Source organism: Centruroides vittatus, unplaced genomic scaffold (genome assembly GCF_030686945.1).
Source record: "Centruroides vittatus isolate TY-2023 unplaced genomic scaffold, ASM3068694v2 contig_10, whole genome shotgun sequence".
Classification (NCBI taxonomy): Eukaryota; Metazoa; Arthropoda; class Arachnida; order Scorpiones; family Buthidae; genus Centruroides; species Centruroides vittatus.
Genome location: NW_027120658.1, coordinates 75,545 through 100,350, shown reverse-complemented (window position 1 = coordinate 100,350; position 24,806 = coordinate 75,545). Strand labels below are relative to the sequence as shown.

Here is a 24,806-nt window from a genome sequence, read left to right as displayed (position 1 = left end):
AGGAAACGTCGCTCCTAGGCCCGCGCCCGAGGTATAATATATAGCGTAGTAAATCTAAGATCCGAAGGTGTTGTAACTAGGCCATAGATTATTCTTTGAAGATATCCAGCCTGTAGCTTAATCCTATTATCAACTATTGCCGGATAGTTGAGTGAAGATAACCAAATCAAAATATCTTCTTAAAACCTACTTTTTATCGCCATGGATCCGTCTTTTGGTGAAGTAAAACGATCCACTTAAACCAAACATTGTCAAGTGCAACATGATTCATGTCAGAACAGACAAACACAGACAGTAGCATTTAGCTTCCTTCCGTGCGAGGATATGCACCTGGAACACATTCTAGCTTAGATACGGTAGTTGGGTATTGAATATCACTACAGAACAATATAAAGAAGCCTTTAAAAGGGTGAATAAACGACAGTTTAAAGTTACAAATAGCTCTTTTTTGCTTATAGATAGGGCTATTTCAATTGAAAGCTTAATGGAAAATTTATATCCTTAACCGAGTGCGGCTCTGACGCTTTCCTCTAACCTTTAATAAGTTTGTTTTCATTTTTAAAATGTTCATCGATATCTTAATTACAGTTTTATTAATTTATTTACAATAGTAGATAATAGAAAATCAACTTTAACCATTAAAAATTCATTTCCAGCGTATTATTTTAATCTAATTAGAACTTTTTCGGACGACAAATAAAAATGATAGAAACGGAGTAAAATAGTCCCGAATTTTCGTTAATGCATTTAATAAAATTATTAAAGATTTTGAACGCGATAAAAGCAATTAAACTGCCAAAACGCTTGTTCTACAATAAAATTCAAATTAAATAAACCTCGTGTTTTAAAGATAATACAACAAAAGCGTCAATATACACACCATAAGTGTTATATAACGCCAAACTCATCAATTATAAATTATCTTCGCCTTTCATCGGTCAGTCATTAATGAAAAAGAAAACCCCAAAAGATGTAAAATTAAAATTTTACTTAGAATCAAAACGATTACATCTTTCCAGCTCTTAAGAGGATTAAAATAAGACGATTTCACAATAACAAATCATAAAAATGAAGCTATCAACAAAGTACAATGTTCGAACTGACGTTTCTAACAGGATTATATAAACTCGAAGTCGGAAAAAAAACGGAAAACAAAAAATTTAGTAAAAGTAGAACCCAGGTGACAGTCCAACATATAAATGACAGAATACTTTCTATTGGATTATCCGTACAGCCCCGTAAATCCTCAGATACGCCCACATCTATTCATTTCCACTTCCGCCAAGTTTGAACGAAATCCCGGAAAATCCCCCTTCAAAGTTTGATTTACGGTGTCACGTATGATGTAGGTGACAAAGTACAGATGCTCGCTTGTGGTTTCTTATTCTTCGCTCGGAGGCGAGATAATCCGTCCGACTTACGTTGGTCACAGCCTATTGTATATTGCTGTGTGCTATCCGCACGATACATCAACCGCAGCCATTGTCAACATCAATTCTTCGGTTGTTTGCTTCAATATTTTTCAGGCTCTTTTGCAGAACATCTCGGTAAACGTTTGTTGCTCTTTCTGGTTTGTTTAACCACGTTCTTGTCTTAATGTTTGCTCAGTTGCCTTGACCGCAACCCGAATTTCTCACGAGTGGGATGGCACCGCACAAATCTACAGGTTCCTTTCCTAAAGACGGTCGAATATTTATTATAATCGAAAAGCCACTCGTTTCTTTACCTGTATTTAATTTCAACGTTTATTTAAATCCGCTGTCGAATATTAATATCGTCTAGAAGTAGCTGTGTTCACTTTCACTTTGCGAAAGTGGAAATCAATAAGTTCTTACTCGGAGAAGCGGGAAAGTGAAGATGATCCATCAAGATGAGAAGACAGTAGAAATAGATACCATCTGGAGGTTAGCTTAACATCCCTCCAATACATGTCAATACATGAACTAACTCCTTTGCCTCGTCTGTCTTCGAAGCTTAACAATCAATATAAACAGCAACTTATTCGATCTGGCTATTTGAGTCTGCGAAACGGTTCTACAAAAGATCATATAAATAATTTTATTTCTCGATATCCAGTGCATTATCTTCGTTTTACGACTTATTCCTTTTTAAATATTTGTTTAACCGAATCGTTACACTAGTTAATTAACAGCCGTAATTAATTTCGTTCTAGTCGCAGTACATTTGTTTTAGTGTTACTGCAAAACAAATATATGCCAATACGTCTATTTATATTATCGCACTTGGACACACGTATATATATGTATAAGGAGTATAAATAGGAGGCGATATAATTTAGTTTGGCCAGTAGGTAACGTTTTGCAACAAAAGAACTGGGATATAAAATAGTGCAATCAAGAGCGGAGTGCCTCTTCTACATAGGAAACTAATACCATCGAGTCTATTGGGCAGACCGCAAACGACGTTAGAGTAATGATCCAACAGTGTTGTATCGAGACAAGAATAAAATAGACTGGTGCTAACAACCAGAAAACGGTAAAAAGAGAGCGTTTTACAGTAGCGGTTTTAGTGCTCATCGCAGTCCGACTAACCACAGATACTCTCAAGGAGGTAACAATCGTTAAGGCAAACGCCATTGACGGTAAACGGCACATAAACACAGCAGGCAGTAAAAATCCACATCGGGTTGCAGTTAAGGTAAGAACACAACACTGACTTGGAAGCAGATGGCGAGCCAGAATCTTTTTTCCACTCTCCGACATTCGGATATGCGACTTCTATGTTTGTACGTGAGGGGAATAGCCACTTCTTGTTACAAACGTTTTATTCGCATATATATAGAGTGCAGCCGAGGCTTTGTTATCGGAATATCCCTTTCTCTTTTCCTTACTTTATATATCGAAGAATTCTTCAAAATGCTTTCCTCTTACCTTTGGCTCGCTCACCATTTCATAGTCGGGCCTTTCACTCTCTTTTTTGTTTATTGTTTCTCTCTCAAAAAAAGCATTTCTGGTTTCTTGTAAAGTTTTTATGGAAAACTCGACTCGATACTAAAGCTCTATAGCGGAGTCGTTTCTTCCTTGATAGCTCTGGTCGAAAACATAAACTCCAATAAGCAACACCCTCGGCCGGCGTCTACACCTAAATATTGTTTGCAAATATATTAAAACCAGTTCAAATATTAATAATAAACACCATCGACGCGTACAATGAATCATTTGAGAAAATATTTTTTGCTAATTTTACTAGCATAAATAGCCAATATTTTTTAAATTTAAATTCAAAACTCTCTAACCAATCTAAGCATAATCGTAATAAATAATACGATTTCTTGCCTACGAATTTTAATTTAAAACTGTAAAATTTAATAAAATTTTTTTCTGGACCAAAACAGTTTCGTTATTAAATTACGACGTAATAAAAAATATGGGTTTGATTTTTTGTAATAATTGTTCTTTTTTAATAGAAATTAATAATCGAATGGAAAGAGATGGGAGCGTTTAGTTGTGTTTAACTGTTATTCACAAATAATAAGAGGAAGAGGCGTCGGTGGCGGAACAGAGCGAAACTCATATCTTTATGGAAGGGGACATAATGCGAAAAGTCGAGATTTCGCATCTCTTTCAGCGATTTCCTTAATTGAATTATTGGCTAGCTAATTCCCTACAAATCACAGGATAGAAAATGTATTATGGGGAGAAAAGCGGGAAATGAAGCGAGGGGAAGGACTTCTACTGTGGGATCGGGGTTCTCATTCAACTGCATCCAAAAGCTCTATCGTTGTAGTGTCAAATACATCTGCTTCACTTGGCGAAAAGATTCGAAGGTATTTTTTTCTTCTTTATTAATTTCTTTTCGTTTCACTTCTGGATTGAAAGTCATTCTTTGAGAGAAAATATTCTTTATTTTTAATCGTTCCTCTTCAATCTGACTCGATTTCAATAATCTCTTATAAAGTAGGAAATTTTCTGTTTCTTCGGACCATTGAAGCTAATATGGCGTAATTATTACAATTATAATAACTCTGCCCCGTAGCCTAGGTCGACGGCGTAATAGGCCTTTTGTTTGTTTATTTAATAAAGCCAATCTTTAGAAATTCTTTTATTTCGTTTATGTAAAACGAATTCGGTTATTTGATATAAGCCATATAAATTACGAAAAGTGGAAAATATTAACTACGTAAGAGCGAACGTCGATGTTTATTCTCTGTATAAACGCTTTATTATTAATCAAAAGAGAGATAAAATGAAGGAATAATACAATTGCCTCTTAGTTAAAATTGTTTAAATTGCAAGAAATTAAATGTTAACTAAGAATTTAGTACAACTAATTTAATTTTAATACAGGTTTTACGACTTAACAATGAGAGAGATACTCTCAACAGTCATTCACTATAACAAACGTTGCAGTTAACAATGCTAAACTCCAATCCCAAATGATATACAGTTTACAACGTTAATTGCACTTTAGTAACAAGCGATGCGTAAACCTCACCTCCGTGATTAAAAGGCTAGTAGATGATGTACCTGCAAGAGGCAGCATACATCAACCCATACAGACTGTACATAATATGGCAATGATTTATCTTTATTACGTAGCTCCTGTACCTATTAGTTTCTCCATATTGCGTAGTCGACTGCTATACACTGATTGGTCAGTGTGAAGCTTCGAGAGATTCCGGACTAGAAACGGATGTGCGCTTGCGTTTCGTTCCATTCATCAGCGTTTCCTGTCAACACAAGCTGACGTAGAACCCGGGTGTCCGAACTCTGGCTGCAATTGATGGTCTTTTATTGGTGCGCCAAAGGTGACTGTATCCTAGCTCCTCTGAGTGTAATTACGGCTGACGTGGCTTGCCTTGTCCTGTAACCGGACAGTTACGCTTAACACTGTAACGGACCGGAAGAAATGTTCCTCTCTCTCTCTAAATACCCGTAGATAACGGCAAAACTTGATGCCCAGTCGATTCCTAACGGGTTTAGTGTTTTACGGATTACTTTTATACATACTTGAAATTTTATTAAGTAGAAATTTTTAAAATTAATTCTATTTTTTAAAATTTATAGCTAAAATTTTATAAATTTTTAGTTAAAACTTAATCATTTTGTTTGGCTTTTGCCAATAAAGCGCCTGTGCGTCGGCTTTCCTGTACGTTTAGTTGCTATGCGGGAAAACATACTTTACAGTTACGACCCTTCAAAAATTACGTAATCATTCTTAATTTTAATTAATTAATTTCATTATTTATTCTCTTATTTCTATCTCTAAACGTCGGGGTTATTATTAAGAACTTTTTAAAATGCTTTCTAAATTATTTATTTAGGAAGAATCATTTTTAAAATCACAATATAAAACTCTCAAGTTTAATTATGCAAATTGAAGCGTATTTTAATTATATTAATATAAATAGTTTAAGCATAAAAACTGGAATTATAAATAAATTATATAAAAGGAATGAATTATCATAAAAAATTATGATAATTATTTAAAGAAAAATGATTATTTGTATAGTTAGAGAGGAATGGCTTGATTACCCCTTTTGGCATTTTCGTCCCTCCAATAAGGCTTCATGACATCTAACGACAGTTTGATAGTGTCATGACGTTAGACTATGCGGATAGGAATAAGTGTACAATCTGTTACCCTAATCTTTGTAACATCAGACATTGGAGGACAGACGACCTCTGATGGTAGCTAATGGAGAATTGATGGCCCAAACGGAAGACAAGGATCAAAGATTTGAAAAACGTAAAATGTCATCTTTTCTTTTCAACCTCGGACATTCCTGTACGCGTTAAACCCTAAGATAAGTGCTGTTATGCTCAAAATGATGAATTTTTTCTGCTTATTTAGTAATTCCCTAAACTTTGTGGAATATGAAATGCAAATTTTTAAAACTGTCAAAATCTCCAAGGAAAAATGCTTAAATAATATTCCTTTTTTATCATTAATCGAAATGATTATGTAATCAACGAGAATAAAGTGAAATTAATACAAGATAATCGATTCGTTCGTCATCACCATCATTTTAAAATTTAAAAATATTATGTAAAAATCAAGAAATAAAGAGAAATAATTATTTAGAACGCACACTCAATAGAGATCAGGGAGTCTTTGGGTAGGAAAATCAATAGATTTAAGCTGTTTATATGAGTAAAATTTCAAAATACTCCTTACTTAAGCAATAGAAAAATTCCATGGCTTAATCCCCTGGACAAAGAAGAAATATTTAGACATATCAACTTGTATTGGAACTTCTATATTATTCCAATTGACTGAAAGAGAAAACTTTAGATGTTTAACTAAGTGTAAAATCGGAGCTTCTGACTCCAGTTCCCCGCGTAGTCCTTTGTGACTCTGTAGTCCAATGTAGACAAGGGTGGCCGGAATATGTTTGGAACGCTTGGCTTGCACCTGCATCCAACCATTCCGCTCAGGTGAGGCTGCCCTATGAGAACTGCTATATTAGTGAACTGTTGCTGTATTATTTTGTGAGGTGAGATCTACGGGTCACTTGTTTCCCATATAAGATCTCGTGCCGTCGCCAGAACATTCTGGGTCATTCGTCTTTATTTAAAGCTCAATAAATGATCTGAAGGATTTATAAACTTCTCATATTCCATTTATATCCTTCTTTAATAACATTTTATGTCCCAGTAATATCTTTTTAGCAAGATAAATCGAAACCGTTATTTCATATCGAGGTAATCATTTGTATAATCGGTAGCGCACTACAAAATACTTAAGGTTACATCCACGTCTATTACTATAATTCTTTTACAACTATTGAAATTAAAATCCATTTATCAATTTTAACAATTAATTTTAAATGAATAATAATAAATAGGCCTATTCAATTTTTTAATGTTTTAAATTAAAATAATTATATTTAATAAAGCGTCAAAATATAAATTTTAATAAATAATTTTTATTTTTTAAAGTAATTAAAAAGAAGATAAAATTAAATACGCTATTTAGAGTAAACAGAAAAAAACTGTTAGAAATTAAATTTAAATAAATGATTAAGAATTTATAATTTAGACAAAATAATAGTTTTAAAATAAATTTTTCTACATTTAATACGTAAAATGTAGTAGGCCTACCATTTTAATATAACAGAAATTTGTAAATGAATTTATATAAGCCTATATCTGACAGGCCAGAAACAAAAGCGAAAAGGTGGAGATGATTTTCTAACGGAAATTCGCAGTAGCTTCTACGGTCTGTAACAAACCTTGTTCTCGTATTCAACGACTGCAATACTTAAGGTCAACAAACATCACCTCACCCAGATTTGTTCACAATTGACCATAATCCGCGGTTCTTTTTTGGATAGATGGGTCTTTGAAACTGCAGTAAAACCACATCGACAATAGAGTCGGTTGACAAGTCCGAGGTTGTAAATTAAACAGCCGAGCAACGATCCTTGGGAAGTCCCCGTAATCCTTGGAAAAAATCCTTAGGTAAACTTTCATTTAAAATAACAATTGATATTTTAAAGTGGAAAGAATTTTATATTCATTTCTGGCCTTTTCGTTAACAATTAAAAACCTCATTAATTACCTCACCGGAGCAAACTGATTGTAAAGATTCCGACTCGATGTCGTTCTGCCTCCTTTAATTGGCGACGTGTTGGGGATTTTATTACGTTGTCTCCGCGTCATGTTACAGACTATACTATTGGTTAATTGTCTCTCTTGTCACTTAAAGCGACGGGAGTGGAAATCTTAAGAAAAGAAGCTTATCAACTTTAAAAACGATAAAGTCGGATTTTGGAAATTCGTCGTTCTCGTTGTCCTTTTCCCGACGTAAATAGTCGGCCGAGCTGCGGGAATATAACTTATTTTAAATCTTTTATTCCCGGATGGAAAAAATGAGGTGCGTACCCTGGAAAAAAATGTATCGAATGCCACCAATAATTTATAGTTTGTATTCCGAATTAAAAATAAACATTGGTCGAGTAAATAAAAGTGCGCGGTGGACGAATTATTATCCTTTAGGAAAATGTGGAACAGAATTCGACATCCAGTCAGGCATTTATTTATACAACACTATATGCATCCGTGCGTTCATACCTTTCGGACATAAAGCCATTCAGCAACACCAAATCCACATTCTACCTCCGACTATGACGTCACACAGAGATCAGACAACCCTCCTATCGCAATCTGAGCGTCCGTCGCCGCTCGTCTCATTGCTCCAGTATCCGGCGAGCCAGCCGCACCCCCCAGCCAATGAACGACAGGCTCCGCTTCTCTCCATACATTCATGCGACGGAGGACCTATTATCACAACCAACTGGTTTATTGGACCTACACAAGACGCAGTGCGCGCATTACAAAATCATATCTTCACGAGGTAGAGTCTTGACCCCCCGGGGACAAATATCCCAATGGTGGACGCGTCTTAACAGGTAGTGGGTATGTATCCGAACATACTGACGCAGACGACGGTGTATCCAACGCTGCTGAGATGCCCCAATGCTGTCAACACTCCTACTTCATTGTCTCCCGCTTCCAGTCCACCTGCCAGTGCGTCGTTTCTGGTCGAGAATCTGTTGAGGGACAGATCCGCCGTCAACGGACAAGGTTACCAATTAGCGCGACCCGTGGCACTGTCCGCCTGCGGAGTGGACGCCGCGGCTTGCACCACGTGTTCCGGCTGTTGCAACGGTCCCGCCGAAAGTCCCACCAAATCTGCCAGAGGTGATACCAATGGCGCAACACCTTCGTCGCCCTTTCTCAAGTTTGGCGTCAGCGCCATTCTGGCCGAATCCAAAAATAAGTTATTGACTGCGCAAAACGTCATCAGCTCCGTGGGTGAGTACTCGTCTTCCTCTTAATTAATCCCTCTCTTCCTTTTCTTTCTTTCGTTTGTACAACTCCAAACAATCGATCCAAAAACTACGTTAACGCTCCTCCCGTCTCGTTAATCGCTGAAACAGTAAGATTTCCGGATAAAAGAATTCTTTTAATAAAACCCTTTTTAAAAAAATACCCGAGTTCGTAACACCCTTTCTTAAAAAGTCAACAATAAATAAACTCTAAAAATGGCCGCTTTCTTTCGTTCGGTTATATCCGTATTAATGCACTTAATGCGATTTTCTTAAAAGTATGTCGTTTTTAATACGTTAATTCGCATAATTTGCCGTCGTTCTTCGTAAAAAGAACTTTTTCTTATTAATTGCCGTAAACATTTTATTTAAAACACATTTCTATTAATTAAACGCAATCATTTATGCTTTGGTTTTATTTAATTATGATTAAGCGCATAAATCGTGATTGGTACAAAATAAAGTAGCATTAAGCTTAAAAATTCGGCATTTTTATTATTTTTTAATTATATAAACATCAAATCTGGTAAATATAAAAAAACAAACAATTATTATGTTTATGAATAGTCCGTACTAAACTATATTAAATTTAAATCTTTCAAACTTTATTTATTTAAAATTAAAATATATAATAGACTACAATTTAAGTTAATTTTATATATAATTTTCGTTAGGATAGGGACAGGTAAATTTTAAAAAATCTGAATATTTTAGTTAAAAATGTGTATTTTATATGCTAATTGAACGATATATTATTTACAAAGAGCTCACAGATCTTTGCCATTTACGGATATCTTCATTTACTTTTACAATGTTAATATTTATTTTTTTATTTATGGAAAAAAATGTCTTAAAGCCGGTCTTTATTCGGGAATAAAAACCAGTAATTAAGGAGGCTTTTTTTATGTAAAATAAACTTGTTCGACCTGTTGTAACATAATTCATCTAACGATAAAGTTATATTGGTTGATTAACTACATTTATAAAAGAGTTGCTTAATAATCATAACAGATCGCAATTAATGATGGATTATTTGCAATCATTATAAAATATTCTAATCAAAATTTGAGTATTTATAATGAATAAATCATAACTTTAACCAGCAGCGAGATAAGTTCTAGCGAAAGATGGATTTCTACGGCAAAGTTTCTTAGGATAAACGAAGAAGGAAAGTCAAATTCGTTGTAAATTTATCAATTTATTGCTCGGATATGCGACGAATTCCACTTAATTCCTTCCTTTTGCCGTTTTTATTATCTTCTAAAGAGTTTCCGAAGTCGAAAGTTAATAAATTTAAAAGAGCCATTGGATATAATCCAAGCGCAATAATAGGCATAGAAAAATTATACTGTTTACGTTTGTTGCAAAAGATAAACTTCCATTAACTTAAGAAATCATTATTATATAAAGTAGAAGAAAAAATAAATATGCCTAATGCAGTGTTCAATATATATTTTTTTAAGTTTTAAGGACATTGATGAACCGGAGCGGATGCAGGCTCGCATGATCATTGCTATATCGTTCATTTAGATGACAAAACCACTTTAGTTAAACAACTTCTTGGAACAAGTCGACTGTGAAATTAACCTTATGGCTGTTCAGGCTCAGGTTTAGTGAGTTGATTATCTTGAAGAGAACAATTCTTCCAGAGATTTTCTCTTTAACTCGTTAAGAATATTGAATGTATGTGTGTGTGTTCGTATGCGCGTGGATCGACGAGCAATTTTTTCCCCTTCTTTATGGAACTAACAAGTGCTACGAAAACTAAATAAAATTTATTTACTAATTCATTTCCCCTCTTCAAATTCTTACGTAGATTTTCCTCCTTTCCCGTCTTTTATTCGCTATTTTCTACCTTCTTCCGAGTCAATTTCCATTGAAAGTTTGATGTTTATTATACATATAAATAATAATATCGAAATTTATTAAATTACTATTATTTTCTAATAAAAATACAAAACAAGTAAAAAAAGTTAGCGTGTTTATTATTAATTTTCGTAATTAAACCTATATAATTCAAAATAAAGCTATTTTCTCACATTATAATTGAATTACATTTACCTTATTTATGAAAGAATTAATTAAAATTGATTAAATTAGATAGTATCGAAATAAAAATTATAATTAGCTTATAATATTAAATTAAAAAGTAAAAAATTCGGGGCAAATTAGTAAAAACTTATAGAAATTGTACGCATTTGAATTACACGATTAGAAATCAAGAAAATTAATATTAAAAATTCTCTCCAGACGTTGTATTTTATTTTTTACTATTTTTTTTTGTCTGGAATTAACAAATATTTTTATATAAATGTTCGCAATTAAGCATTTAATATGTTAATAATAATTAAGGATACAAAAAATTGCATTTGTTAAGTTGTCATTTTATTAAAATTTCTTAATCCATAATTATAAAAAATACTTATTAATTATAAGTTACAATAAACTAATAAAAATAATAGAGTAATAATGCCTTTAATTTAATTGTTTATAAATAATTTAACTTGAAATTTTTAAATAATTATAGTAAATAAAATAAAACACCCGAAATTAGGAAGCAAATTTTTATTACTAGTGAATCACCGAAATATAAGTATATGAAAATTGTAATTATTGAGGCATTTTAAAATGAAAACTTGGTTATTTCTGATGGAGAAAGTACTGTACAGTACGTTTGCATTCGTTAGCATTTCAGAATGGCACAAAAATCGGTTAAAAACGTGTTGTTTTGATATAAATTTATGCAAAAACGTGTCAAAGAGCCTTCTTATAAACTGATAGTTTTCTATTTCATTTTCATACATATAAAATTAATGATTAAATGATAATTTTAGCCATATATTTATGAATATCTGTATATAAATTTTGCAATTATTCCGAAATAACCTATAGATAGAGTGGGCGAAAAGTCATTATAAAACTAAATTTTCGTCGTATTGAAATACTTTATTACTTACGAACTTCACATCAATTGTTCTCGTTCGATTCACAGATCCTCAATGATTTTTCGCAACGAGGTAGCGAAACAAAACACGGTTAACCGGCGAGCCATCCCGCGTTTTAGTTTAAATACATCGGATAATATAACACACGTTTTCTTATTCAGCGATTACTTTTATAATTAATTCGAGAGCAGGGAATTGTTTACTGCTATAACTCTAACCGGAATTTAAACCAATAAAAATAGTTTTAATTATTTTATATTTAAATTTTCGTTAAACTGGATAACGATCTTCGATTTATATCATAATTTTAAAATCATTTATTTTGTTATAACTTTTTTAATTTGCTAAGCTTCTATAGACGTTATTATATAAATTTATGTTAAAATATTCATTTCTTCTCGTTTATTTAAGCCGATAAGAAAATATTTATATAAAATAGAATAACGTTGTAAAATATTTCTATATCCCTTTATTATTTTCCAATAGTAAAGGAAAGAATCAAATTATTCTCTGCAGTTGTCATAAAAGTCTGATATATTTGATCACCAATATATGATTTTTGTATATCATGACATTTTATCCACATCTTTTCTATCGATACTTGCTTCAAATATGACTACCGGCCGCATAACTCTATAGAATTTAATAAGCTTAGATTTTGAAGAAAATTTGTTGTATTATTTAAAATCCTTTCTAGTGATTTTATACAAAATTTATGACTCTGTTCAGTTAGTTTTTAGTTAGCAATTAGTGTCAATTTAGTTAAGGCGGAGTCATAAATATATATTATTTTAGGACGAGTCGAGACGGTTAATACAAGACACGACCGTAAAAAAAGATTTACAAGAGTCTAAAAAAATTACCTGCTTAATTGGTATGCGTATTATGATCGGGGCTTATCGTCAAATCATAAAACCAGAACGTTCCGCATGACTAAACACTAAATAATCAGATAGAACCAGTGTTATAGATTACATTAAAAAGACATTAAATAAAAATTCTCTCTTATCTCGTATTAAATGTGTTTAAGATATCAAAATATTTGTCCAATCAATAGATTCTATTCAAAATATTTTAATTTTTCCTTTTTCAAATTAATTTGCATTTACATGTAAATATTAACTTGGCTGCGGATAAGTTCCTTCTTTCGAGCTATTTTATTACCGGGCATACACCGGCTAAAAATATAAATTACAATTAAAAATGCCTTCTCTTCTTTATATAAGCTGAAAGTAAAATAATTTATCTAAAATACGAGTAGAATTTAATTATAAATAAAGATTCATCCGTAATTTTAATTCAATTTTTATTATTTTTAATTTACATTGTTTTAAATGAATTTATACATCTTACTAACGTATTTTACTATTTTTAACCAAATCTTCATCAATAAAAAAACGAATTATTTATTATTTATTATCATTTAAATTATATTAAATACTATAGTAGAGATAACAAAGACTCATCACACTGCTACTGGTAACATCATAAAGACACTTCTATCATCAGAAAATAACTTTATTCCTGGTATGCATTTCGGTACACATGACCTTCATCGGCCGTACATAAAAATATATAGAAATCTGTTGTACTGTATAACAAATTCGCAGACAAATTGAGATTAATTACAATCTACAATTTAAAACACATCTGTTCAAGATTAATGCCCACCCATACTGCACAGTACTATGAGGATTACATTGTAAACAGGCCTACAGAATCTAAAAAAAAAAAAACTATTAGTTTCGACAATTCTCGAGACAAGTAGCTTTTTTTATAGTTTAAATTATAGTTTTAATCGTATTTACATTTTACAGAATGGGGTATTAAAATATCATTGAAATTTAGATAATGGTTGTAAACATTAGAGCCTTCCTCTGCAAAAGTACCAATCTAATAAATTAACGTTTGGAAAGTGAAGAAAATTTTTCAGAAGTAGAAGAAAAATATTCTGGAAATAAATCAAATATAAAAATATCAGCTTATAAACTGCCGCGAGTTGGTTTAAATAAATTCCGTTTCACGGAGTAAAAAACATCTCGACTTTTGAAAATTCAAACCCGTTCCATATTATTCGATTCTATATCATTTAGCTTACGTTTTATAACCTCACTTTTCAATAAAAATATATTTATTTGTTTATTTTTTTCTTAAAACTCAACATTAATAAAATCTATTACGACTTTCAATTTATTCCTAAAATTTCTATGAAATTCCTTCCAAATATTCAATATTTTGAATATTTTGAATGGAAAAATGTGTACTTGCAATATATTATTTAATATGTTTGATATTCAAAATATTCAATATTTTAAATAAATATGACTGCAAACCGGACTTTTTATTATAAATATTCTTTAAAATATTCTAAATATTCAATTAAAATTAAAGTATTTATAACTAATTTTCAATTTTATTTGAAAAATCCCAAAACTTTTATAAATATAATTAATAATGTAACAAACTTAAATGTTATTATATCGGCAATTGTATTTTAGGATTAAATTTCGGTATATTTATTTATTTACGTGTGCAATAAGTATGTAAATAAGTACAAGGCCTTGCGCGGACAATGATACCGTACAGTACGAGGCGCGGGAAAAATTTCTCCACGGGAGGCCCCGCGCGACATTTATGGTGGCATAGGGCCCGGGACGGAGCAGTTTTGTCATCGCGGCCAGGGGCAAATTCCTCCGTGCAAAACTAGACAAATAAAATACACAAATAACTATTGAATTGGAGGACGTAAGAAGATAAAATTCGACCGTAAGATGAACGAAGGGAAAAAAATTCGAGTATAAAAACAGAATTAGAAATTAAAACAAAGGAGTATTGAATCGGTGTAATTTCGGAGCCTTTTGTTGGAAAAGTCTTCTTATTAAACTTTTATCAAAGACATTCGGAAACAATTGCATTATAGAAGTATTGACGCCGGTGAATGGTCTTTGGCTTTTTCAATATGTGCAGATATTCTTTCAATTCTCTTTCTTTAATCCTTTTCAATTATCGCCTCCAAATGAAATATTTTAATTTTCCCACGGTTTTACTTTGACCCGCAGAAAATCGTCCGCCCACCCTTCAATTCTGACAATTATTTTATTTATTTAGAAGCCTTATAACGTTTCACCCAATCCATTTTTAAAGATAAAATATCTTCCGTTTAACCGTTTTATATAATAACTGTAATGCAGATTTACTCTTATTAATAATATTTTTTAATTTGCGTTTTATATCCTATCGTTTGTAATGCGAAACGAAAAAAAAAGTAGGGGGGAAAAGTCTTTTTTAACCTGTAACCAAAGTTTTAGAATTATAATTTATATGGAAGGAAATAATTTAAAATAGTAAACTAACACTTTTCGTCAAATTTTATAATTGGCGCAATTCGTTTTAAATATATATAAAAAATAAAAAATAAAAATAAAACTATAAAGTCTCCTTTATTTACGAATGGAGCCGTATAAAAATATCATATTTTCGACAATTTTAAAATTACGGCATTCGATATTTTATGTTAAATGCTATCGAAGTTATTCCAAAAATGTTCTAGTCTGGTACATTTTGAAAGAAACAAGATATATGGGGCTATAAATATTACCAGAAGTAAGTCAGTAGATTCTGGAAAGCAGGTTGGTCTTTTGTAATTTAATTTATTTAAAATATATCTTGAAGTCCGTGCGGCGTATGGTGGCAATTATTTAGAATCCGTTTATTAGAACATTGGCTTCTGTCGACGATATAAAGTTCAAAATTCGAACATTTAGCGCCATAGAGTATCTCGTTCTTTCCTTTTCTGTCTGTTTTGCGGCTGTAATAATAAGATTTACCGGCCTAAACTCTTAAGAAAAATTAAATAATTATATAAATTACCTTCAAAGAAAATTCGAATATAATTGTATTCATTTATTATTAGCAAATAAATATAAAATATGGCTTTAAAAGGAGGCGGGTGTGGCGGTTTTCTTCCGGAAGAGTGCTTTGCGGCAAAATAGAATACTTTAATTAATAACGAACGATTAAAAATTCAAAAATCGAACTTAAAAATATATTAGAATCTTTAGAAATAACCAATGTATTCATTGCTTATATTGAAGTTATTTTTCTTTTCTAAAATCCAAGTTTCTATTAGTTAACGAGAATTTAAATAAGAGGAATTAATTAATTGAATCAAAAATCATTTTAAGATTTCTTAACATATATATAATCTGTGTTGATAAATTATAAAATAACTAACAGAAGTAGCTTTAGTAACTCAATATTACTTAAAGTATTTTTCAATATTTAGACATAAATGCGAATGAAAAAATTCGGAATAACCAACTTTCGGTCTTAATCGGAATTTAGCCAAGAAGCTGGTGTTTATTTCTTAGAACTTAACGGGATTTTTTCTTAATAAAGTAAGTTTATGTATGAATTTAGAAATAAAAATAAGATCATCCAGATATTTTTCGTTAATGTTTTCGAAAGGCGAATATAGCCTTACATAATCATTTCTTAAACAGTTCGTGGCCAAACCTGTAGCCTAAGTCTGCCTCCTTTTTTATTCGATGATCCCCATATAATATCTTTATAATAAAACATTTCTTAAATTATTACATAAAAATTTTTACGATAAACATTATAATTAAACAAATTTTTTAAAATGAATTTCAAAAAAATAGGCCTACAATTCTCCTCCGATGTAGACGGCTGGCTTTAAAATAATATAATATTATAGTGCTAGAATTAATTTTAACTAACTCCCCTTTTCTTTTCGACTCAAATAACGAATTAAACTACTTAAAATTAAAAATTTAATTTTCTTAAAATTTATATTTGATGCTAGATTTATTTTAATGCTAAGAAAATTGTATTTAAAAAGCGTATTCCAAGTCATTCTTTAAGACATAATTTGGAAAATGCAGCAGATAAACTCTTCGATCGAAAATCTAGATAGGAAATTGCTAGGAATTAAAAAACATTAGAAAGAAAGATTAATGTTGGTCGAGTGTAAAGTAAAATATTTTAATTTATTTGACACAAACTCGAAACGAGAGTCCCAAAACGAGATCGTGGTTAGCTTTATCAGATAAGCATCTCCACCCCTAACGTTGTTATCATCCAGTCGAGAATAAATCAGTTTACAACCAACAAGAATTATATTTCTTTAAGGTGTTTTCTTCTACATTCGTAGGCATATCTAATAACAATAAGAATTATGATAATACAGGCCTTACATCTCAGCCGAAAACAGTCGATGTGTAAGGCCTATAAATATACAGTAGGTGGGTAATGTATTAAATTTTCGGTCGGTCCGTATTAGAAAATTGTTTACAAATACAATTTTTTTTTATTTATTTCGGGTTATTTTATTAAGGGAGCCCGAGATAATAAGAGTCGGCGTGAACGTGGTTAAAAATACAGAGAAATTAAGAAACAAATGATTAAAACTCGTGTAGAGAGATTCTTTCTCTTCCGATGCTGTATTTTTCGACCCGTCGTCCACCAAACTGAGTACATATTATTAATTATAGTCAATATTAATTTAGTGGAGTTTGTTTACTTCGAAATAGGAATGACAATATTATATGAAATCACAATTGGCAATTATTAGATTATTTACTCCTTTGAAATCTACCCGGATGTCAATTCCAAGAGTAAAGTTGCTTTACGGTGTTGGAAAATTTTCTATCTACTTAAATTGTGGTGAATTTTGGGATGTAAGGAGAGTGCGTGGAAAAGGTGAAATTCCGGATGTTTGAACAGGTGAAATCTTCGATTTGAAAGTTTCCGATCAATCTTTTCTATCGAATTCTGCTTCGGGATGTTTGAAAAACTTTATTGTCGTTTGTAAGTCCATCCGTTAACATTACCCGGGCCAATTTTATTCTATTACTTTATCTCTCGTTTATCGAACGAGTAGCTTCTTTGGTGACTTTATTATATACACAATAGCTTTTATAATTAAACATTTAAACTCCTTTCAAATTGTTTAAAGAAGTGTCGGATCGTGCGGAGATGCTCGCGCTAAATCCTCTATAAAAAAAAAAACAACTAAATCAGTGGTTAGCATTTAAAAATTAAAATTTAAATTAAATAAATGATTAAAAAGAAACTTTAAAATTTTTCGTTTGCCTTTTACTAGAGAAATCTTCGTTTATTACCGATTTAAAACCGAAATTAAAGAGAGAAAAAGTTTTTAAATTTTTAATCGACAAAATCGGTTCGATGCTCCGAAATAATTTTTGTATTAATTTGGCCTAATAATATATAACAAAGATCCTTTAAGCTCTAATTACGGGCTAGGCTATTTTCTAGGCCGTATAAAATTTATGAAAGATTATTAAAAGAGCTGTAAAGAGAAACTAATTTCAATTTCTGCTTAAAATAATTGTATAAAATCTGCAATTTTCCATTAAAATACGCATAAAAGAAGTTTATAAATAAAGTTAAACTTTTACGAAGTTTGCACTTTTATATGAATAGATAGAAATATTTAAATCGTTATCGAAATAATAGTGTTTATTTTTCTTAAAATGAAATTTAAATAGACTAACTTTTACTGTAGCTTTTATTGTCAATTTTACTAAATTTTATCATTTTCATTTAGAATTAGTTGAACTTATTTTATAATTTTCTTCCGAAGAAAATAACATTTTTGACTTTAATTTTATCGAGAAAATAAAGTTTACACAATGCGTCGGAATTTTACCGTAGGCTAAAGATAAAAAAATATACTTTATAACCGTCGATAGAATATAAAAGTATCCGTATAACCTTCGATCGACTCATATGAGTACAAAATGAATAAGAAAGGTATAAATATAAATGTTTAAAAAATATTTATGCATTGTAGGTTGTTTGTGGCCGGCGTGTAAAGTTTTAGGTCTATTTATAAAAGATAATACAATATCTATTTTTGAGAAGCCGTATTAAAAATATTTTTCATATAAAGCGAGTATTTTCCACCTTATAAAGCATTTTATAATCTTGTCTTAAGAAAAGAATTTATCACGATAATCCCGAGAAGCGGTACAAGGGCTATCTATACTTTCCCAGCTCAATCACCCGTAAATATCATATATAAATTAAATTAGAAATCGGTAAATAATTTTTATTATTCTTTAAAAAATAATTTTTTTTTCTGGTGATTCTCAAAAGAATGAAAATTCAATAAGCTCATACTCAAAAATAAATTTTGATGCAATTTTAAATTCTATTAAAACGGTTTTAAAGCATTCATATTTTTCCGGAACGTCAAATCCATTCCTTTATCGTACAAGCATTTCCGTGAGCCTGGAGATTCCGAATTTCCTAACCCACGTCACGTGATAAAAGCGTCACTCAAATCTTGACAACTCACACAGATCGAGAAATATGTGTGCTCGAGGTAGTGAAGTGAACCGATCGTTGTCGGTTGCGATGTTCAAAAAGAAAACAGACATCTGTATTCTCTCCGTTGGACAGGAAACTTTTCTAAAAGGTTAAAATCGAGTGACTTGATTTTCTAATGTCGCTAAACTCCAACGACTTCTCCGAATCCTCCCCCGAAAGCATCTCCGAATATTCTCACCCCGGCGCAGTAATTGTGCTAAACGTTGGAAAAACACCGACGTCTAATAATTAAAATTTATCAATAATTTTATAATTTTCTTCTTAAAAATTATTAAATGCCAGCACCTTATAGAGTCGCACCTAATTTGCTTTACCTAGGCCTAGGGGTCGACGCTTAATAAATTTCGTACTCATCACTTTTTATAATGTCCATTAAGTGTTGCCAAATAGTTGGCCGACTTTGCCGGCAGATAAATTGATATTCTCTCGAGTAACAAAAGAGAAGTGCCGAGCCGTTACATACCGGCCACGAACCCGTAATGAATTAACATAACCCCGATTAATTTACACCCCGGCTTCTACGTTTTTATTCTTTGCTTCCACCTCCTCTCCGTTATTCTACCTTTGGCTAAACTTTATTTTAAAATCGTCTTATTTACCTCCACAAACATCTTTAAACATTTTCCCAACCGGATTGGAATTTCCGCAAATTTCTTCTCCTTTAACAATATATTACGGTTAGATTTTGAGTCTACGTTTAAATATTTACCGACCCCATCCAGGAAATTTCGGCATTTTTAATACGTCCAAGCTTTCGTTTTTCCACAAATATTTTTCTCGGACGTTATTCCCGTGTAGTCTATATACAGTATTACTTAATAATAATAATAATACGGCTTACGTAAAACCCAATTATATGATTTTTGCTTATTTGAAAGGAAATTTTAAATAATTTATTATTTTAACATAAAAATAAAATAGGTTTATAGAAAGTAAAAATTTGAAATATCCAGTATATAAAAATAATATAAAGGAAAAACGCCAATAACAATTAATCACATTTAATCCTCCAGAGAACAATCTCTGGAGGATTAAATTAAGATAATTAGGTTTAAACGACATTTTTACGGTTAAATCGCTTTAAAAAAATTAACATTAAATTTAAAAGACAAGAAAGTATTTACGGGGAGCCCCACGTGTCGGTTAAAGGGGTTTTTTTTTTAATCAATTGGAAGGGCAGGAAGCTTTTATTTTTTGGTCAGAGAGAGAAAGGACAACATTTAACCGCGAGCGGAGGTTTAGCGGCCGTCGGGCTTTTATCCGACGCCTTACTTAACACGTCGGGTTCGGCCGGGATCTTTCCGACGGCAGAGGAGGAGAAGCTCGGGTTACGGGAGTAAAAATCCGGCGGAGAGCGGCAGATAAAATCCGTTCATCTATTCATGGAAGGTGGGACGACTTCCGGGGAGAGAAAATTTTCCTTTCCGGTAGACGATTGGCGGAAAGAAAACCAATGCCCAGGGTAAAGACGGGATCGAATTTCGGGCGCAAAAACCAACCAAAACCCCTAGCCGAAAAGAAATATAGAAAAATTCGTCGACCTTCGACTAAGAAAAAAATTACATATAGATATAGATATATATATATATAGATATACCTTAAACCGGAAACATTTTACCGGAGTAATCTATCATTCCGTTCCGCATTCGAAAAGATGGGAAAAGTCGGAAACACGCCCGACTTTTCCATTACGTCCCCCATCGCTCTATCGGGCATGTTATTCCGGCAAGTTCACTTAGTGTCGGTCTCCCCCGGTTTAGTAAAATGAATAGTGGCCCCCCCCGCGCTCTCCGCCTTCAGACGCCGGCCGGATATAAAGCGCCGGGCTCATACATAGACTGCTTTTCTAATAGCCCGGGTCGGCGGCCGCCATCGCTGCTTGCAGAAAATTGAATTCTAGCCGCAAACCGAAAACTTATATCTCTATATATTTATTTTTACCGTCAAATGAGGTTTGGGTCAGCAGCTATCGACTGCGTCGTCGGCCCGGGAGCATAAGTTAAGAGATCCCGGACCGGATCGAGTGAAAAGTTAAGTCGGCGGATTGATTGATTCCGCTTTTCTCCGCTCAATTTTGAATTTTAGATGAGTTTTTCCCTTTTAATTTTTAAACTTTTCCAAACTCTTTCCTTCTAAACTTTGATAAAATCCGCTTTTTAAATTAATTCCTCCACTTTTATTTACTCTCCGTCGAATTTTCCGCTTTGCAAATCGTTTCGAGTGTTTCGGCCGCGCGGAAATTACCGTCTTCCTCCCGCCTTTCCGCCCTTACCCCCACTTTTCCAAATCTTTTTTAAGCCCCGATTACCCGGCAAAGCTTCCTTAAACGGATCCCCGGCCTCGGTCCCACCGACCCGTCCGGGAAGGATTCCTCGTCCCTCCGCCCGTCTTACAATAAAGCCGGTTTTATTTACCTAACTTGGCGCCGCGCCGCGCTGCCGCCGGCGCGGCGTGGCGCCGGGCCAAAAGCCGAACGGGACTAAACGGTAAAGGTCGATCCCCGGCCCCGCTACTATTTGTAATTGGATATAAATTTCGGGCCGAGGTGGCCCGCGGGCGCAAAGACGGTCACGGCGCTCGCGCCGCTTCGGCGGGGCCGATAAATAACCGCCCGGAACGCCCCCCCTGTAACCGCTAATTAAATGAAAATGAGGAGCGGAACCGACGGCGAAAACCGGGAGAAAAAAAGCCGAGTGGGGAACTTTGACGTCTTGGTCGGCGTGACGTCTTAATTGTGTAGTGACCGCGGCGGCCGGGGCCCGGCCGACTTGATGGATGGCGGTCCGGTGCCGACGGGGGCGACGACTGGCTGCCGACAGCTGTCGGAAATCCTTTTGTTTTCTATTAAAGTGGCTCCTTCCGACTTTTTTGCCTCCGGACAAAAGCTTCTTTTTAAATAATAAAAGTCCCGTCTTCCGAATTCTTCTTGCGCCTCGGCGCGACATTTTTCCCACTCCGTCGGCCTTCGGCCGCTATGGAAATTAACAGCGCCGTGGAATTTCCGTCCCGTTTTACTCTAAGCTACCGATAATTCGGTTTAGCCTTAAAATTAGTCGTGCGCAGTTTTAATATTGTTTAAATTCGCCAAGATTTCGGCCGAAGATTCTTAACGAAGATCCTCCTCCCGGTGACGTAACCCATTAAACCTTTGTTAATTAGAAGATAAGTTATCGTCTCTTATTCGGACCGAGGGACTCGGCTAGAAATGGGGTGGGAGATGTGGGTTAAGGTTTAATTGCGTCCGGCCACCGGGTGGAAGTAGAGTCGACGAATTTCCCTGAGCCTGGCCGTTTTGCGGGTAGTTTTTAGAAGACGGACGACGGACGGACGGACGACGGAGGTGCTGGTGTACGGCCGCCTACTCCGTCTATGAATTACGACGGGTATCGAGCCGAGAGGCGGTGCCGCTAACGCCGGTTTGCTTCGAATGCTTCATCAGATATCGAGGTTAATGGTTTCTCACGATCGTCGCCTCTATCTATCTGCGAAGTGGATTGGACGAATAAGATTACGTGTGACGTAGACACCGGATAGGCTTTTAGAGTGTGTATTATATCCGTCGATAACGAGGAGGTGGAAAGCGACCGGGCGACTATCTGGTTTTTCGTTTAGACTCGGCCGTATCGGCCCCCGGTGCCGATAGACTTTTTGATTTATAGGGACGATCGGCATTTATTTGGCGTCGGAATTTTCGGGTGGATTTACGCCGTGTAGTTACGGACTGCCGGCTTGTTAATCGCGGCCGGAATGATTTATTGTATAGTTATATTAAATTTTATTAAGAGTGCGCGTAGGCCCGTCGATATTTTAACGTGTAGAGTGTCCGTTAAATATATAAGCGTTAAATTATAAATAAACACGTATTAAATGTTGCTCCCGCGATTAGCATTTAATAACTGAGGGCGGTTTCAGTTCATATAAGTGTAGAATTGGCGTCGTCTCGCGCGTTATTCTATTCGGCATAAAATACAATGCTCCGTAATTGCGCCTAATAAATCTGTTTTGTGTAAATTATCGCATTATTGCCCGTTTAATCCGTCCGATCGATTCGTCTTCTTAAATGATACTTTCGATAATCGGTAATCGTCCTTATTCTATGGAATACCGATAAACTGACCGACTTCCGTTAGTTCTTTTACTACGCGCTTAAAGGTAAATCGTGGGGCCTTTAGTCACTAAAACTTTTCCCCAATATAAATTCCAGGTAGGGCCTACGTCCTCTACTGGAAGTTATCGTTAATTTTAATTCTCTTTCGATGTTTCAACAATTAAATCGTCAAATATTTCTTGTTGCTCGGTTTATTGTGCGGGAAGTTAGACGAAAATCTAAAACTTTGTTACGTTTAGAAACCCCGATCATGCAAAATACAAAATTACATTATTAAATAATTGTTGTCTCCTAAACACTATAAAGTGCAGACACGCGGACACTTGGCAATCTTCATCTTAAGTTTATTTCAGTTGAGTTATTATTTAAGTTTATTAAATAATATTAAAATTCTACGTTGTAAGATCGAGAATTTAAAGCTTGATTTATTCTAATTTTTCTGTATTTCGGGTAAATGTAAGTTTTTTACTCTATACAGACTTACGAGACGACGATAAATTAAAAAAGTCGTTTTTTTAACTCTTAATTTTGTATATTAACATTATTATTAATCGACGAATATAATTTTTTAAACTGCATTTTCTCTTTGAAATATATTAACCGAATCAAATAATAAACATTTCGTTCTACTTCGTTCGATGTTACGTTACGCGTATTACGCTAGATCGTATAACTTATCTACACGACACCGAGCTAATTTAAAAACAAACATACATTTTTCCTATTTTCGTAAACTCGGCACAGAATAAGTTTGACAAATTGCGAACGTAGAACGACCGAAAATTTCGGCCGCTTTTTCTGTTCGCAGATTCGTAAATGTGACACCGGACTTATCAATGTAAAGAGCCGAGAAAGGTCGTAATTCATTAAAACGAATAATTTGCGTAAACAAAATGGAAATTGGATAAACAGCCTTCACCGCGCGGCTTATAACTAAAGAGAATATAGTTCTGTAGAAATCTATCGAAAGTCAATTGGCCGAAAATTCTTGTCAGTTCATTTCGGCAAACGACATGGTTTACGTCATAACGGAGAGACTATCGAATTCTATTTTTGAAAATAAACTTAGATTATCACTGGTCGGAGAGGAATTCCTTCTATTTTTATTGTAAAAAATGGTCCAAAAACACTCTTTTGCCGAAATAAATAAGAATTCCTCTTCCAACTTCACCTGACGACGGCGATTGCGGTGGGAGAAGGAGCCGCGAAAGAACCCATAAATTTAAAAATAAAAAATATAAAAAATGTAATTGTAAAATATTTTATCAAAATTTATTAGGTATTCGAGTAATATAGCGGATGTCTAGTGGAAGATTATCGCCAGATTGGGCTAACAAGATAGGCGTGACCGGTGGGTCCTGCCAACGATTCGTAGCCCGGGAGAATGCTCGGGGGTAATACTCGGGTACAGACTTATCTGGTGGCTTCCATCTAAAATTTGCCGTTAATAGAGATTTCAACGAAATTTAATCTGTGTTTTGGAAATTGGACGCGAACGAATTATCGTCTCCGAATGGGAGGACGTGCCAGAAGAATCAGGGAAATTTATCAATATCTACAAAGACTATCGTCGCCATATACTTAT

General features: G+C 33.6%; 1 protein-coding gene across 1 annotated transcript in view; it reads left to right on the top strand.

Annotated features, from left to right (window-relative positions):
- Positions 1 to 8,292: 8,292 nt before the first annotated feature.
- Positions 8,293 to 24,806, top strand: part of LOC136969596 (homeobox protein DBX1-like) — a 35,273-nt gene continuing 18,759 nt past the window's right edge. Inside the window, exon 1 of the mRNA XM_067263866.1 lies at positions 8,293 to 8,780. Coding sequence (XP_067119967.1) covers positions 8,384 to 8,780 — 397 coding nt within the window. The 5' untranslated portion in view covers positions 8,293 to 8,383. The remainder of the gene's footprint in view (positions 8,781 to 24,806) is intronic.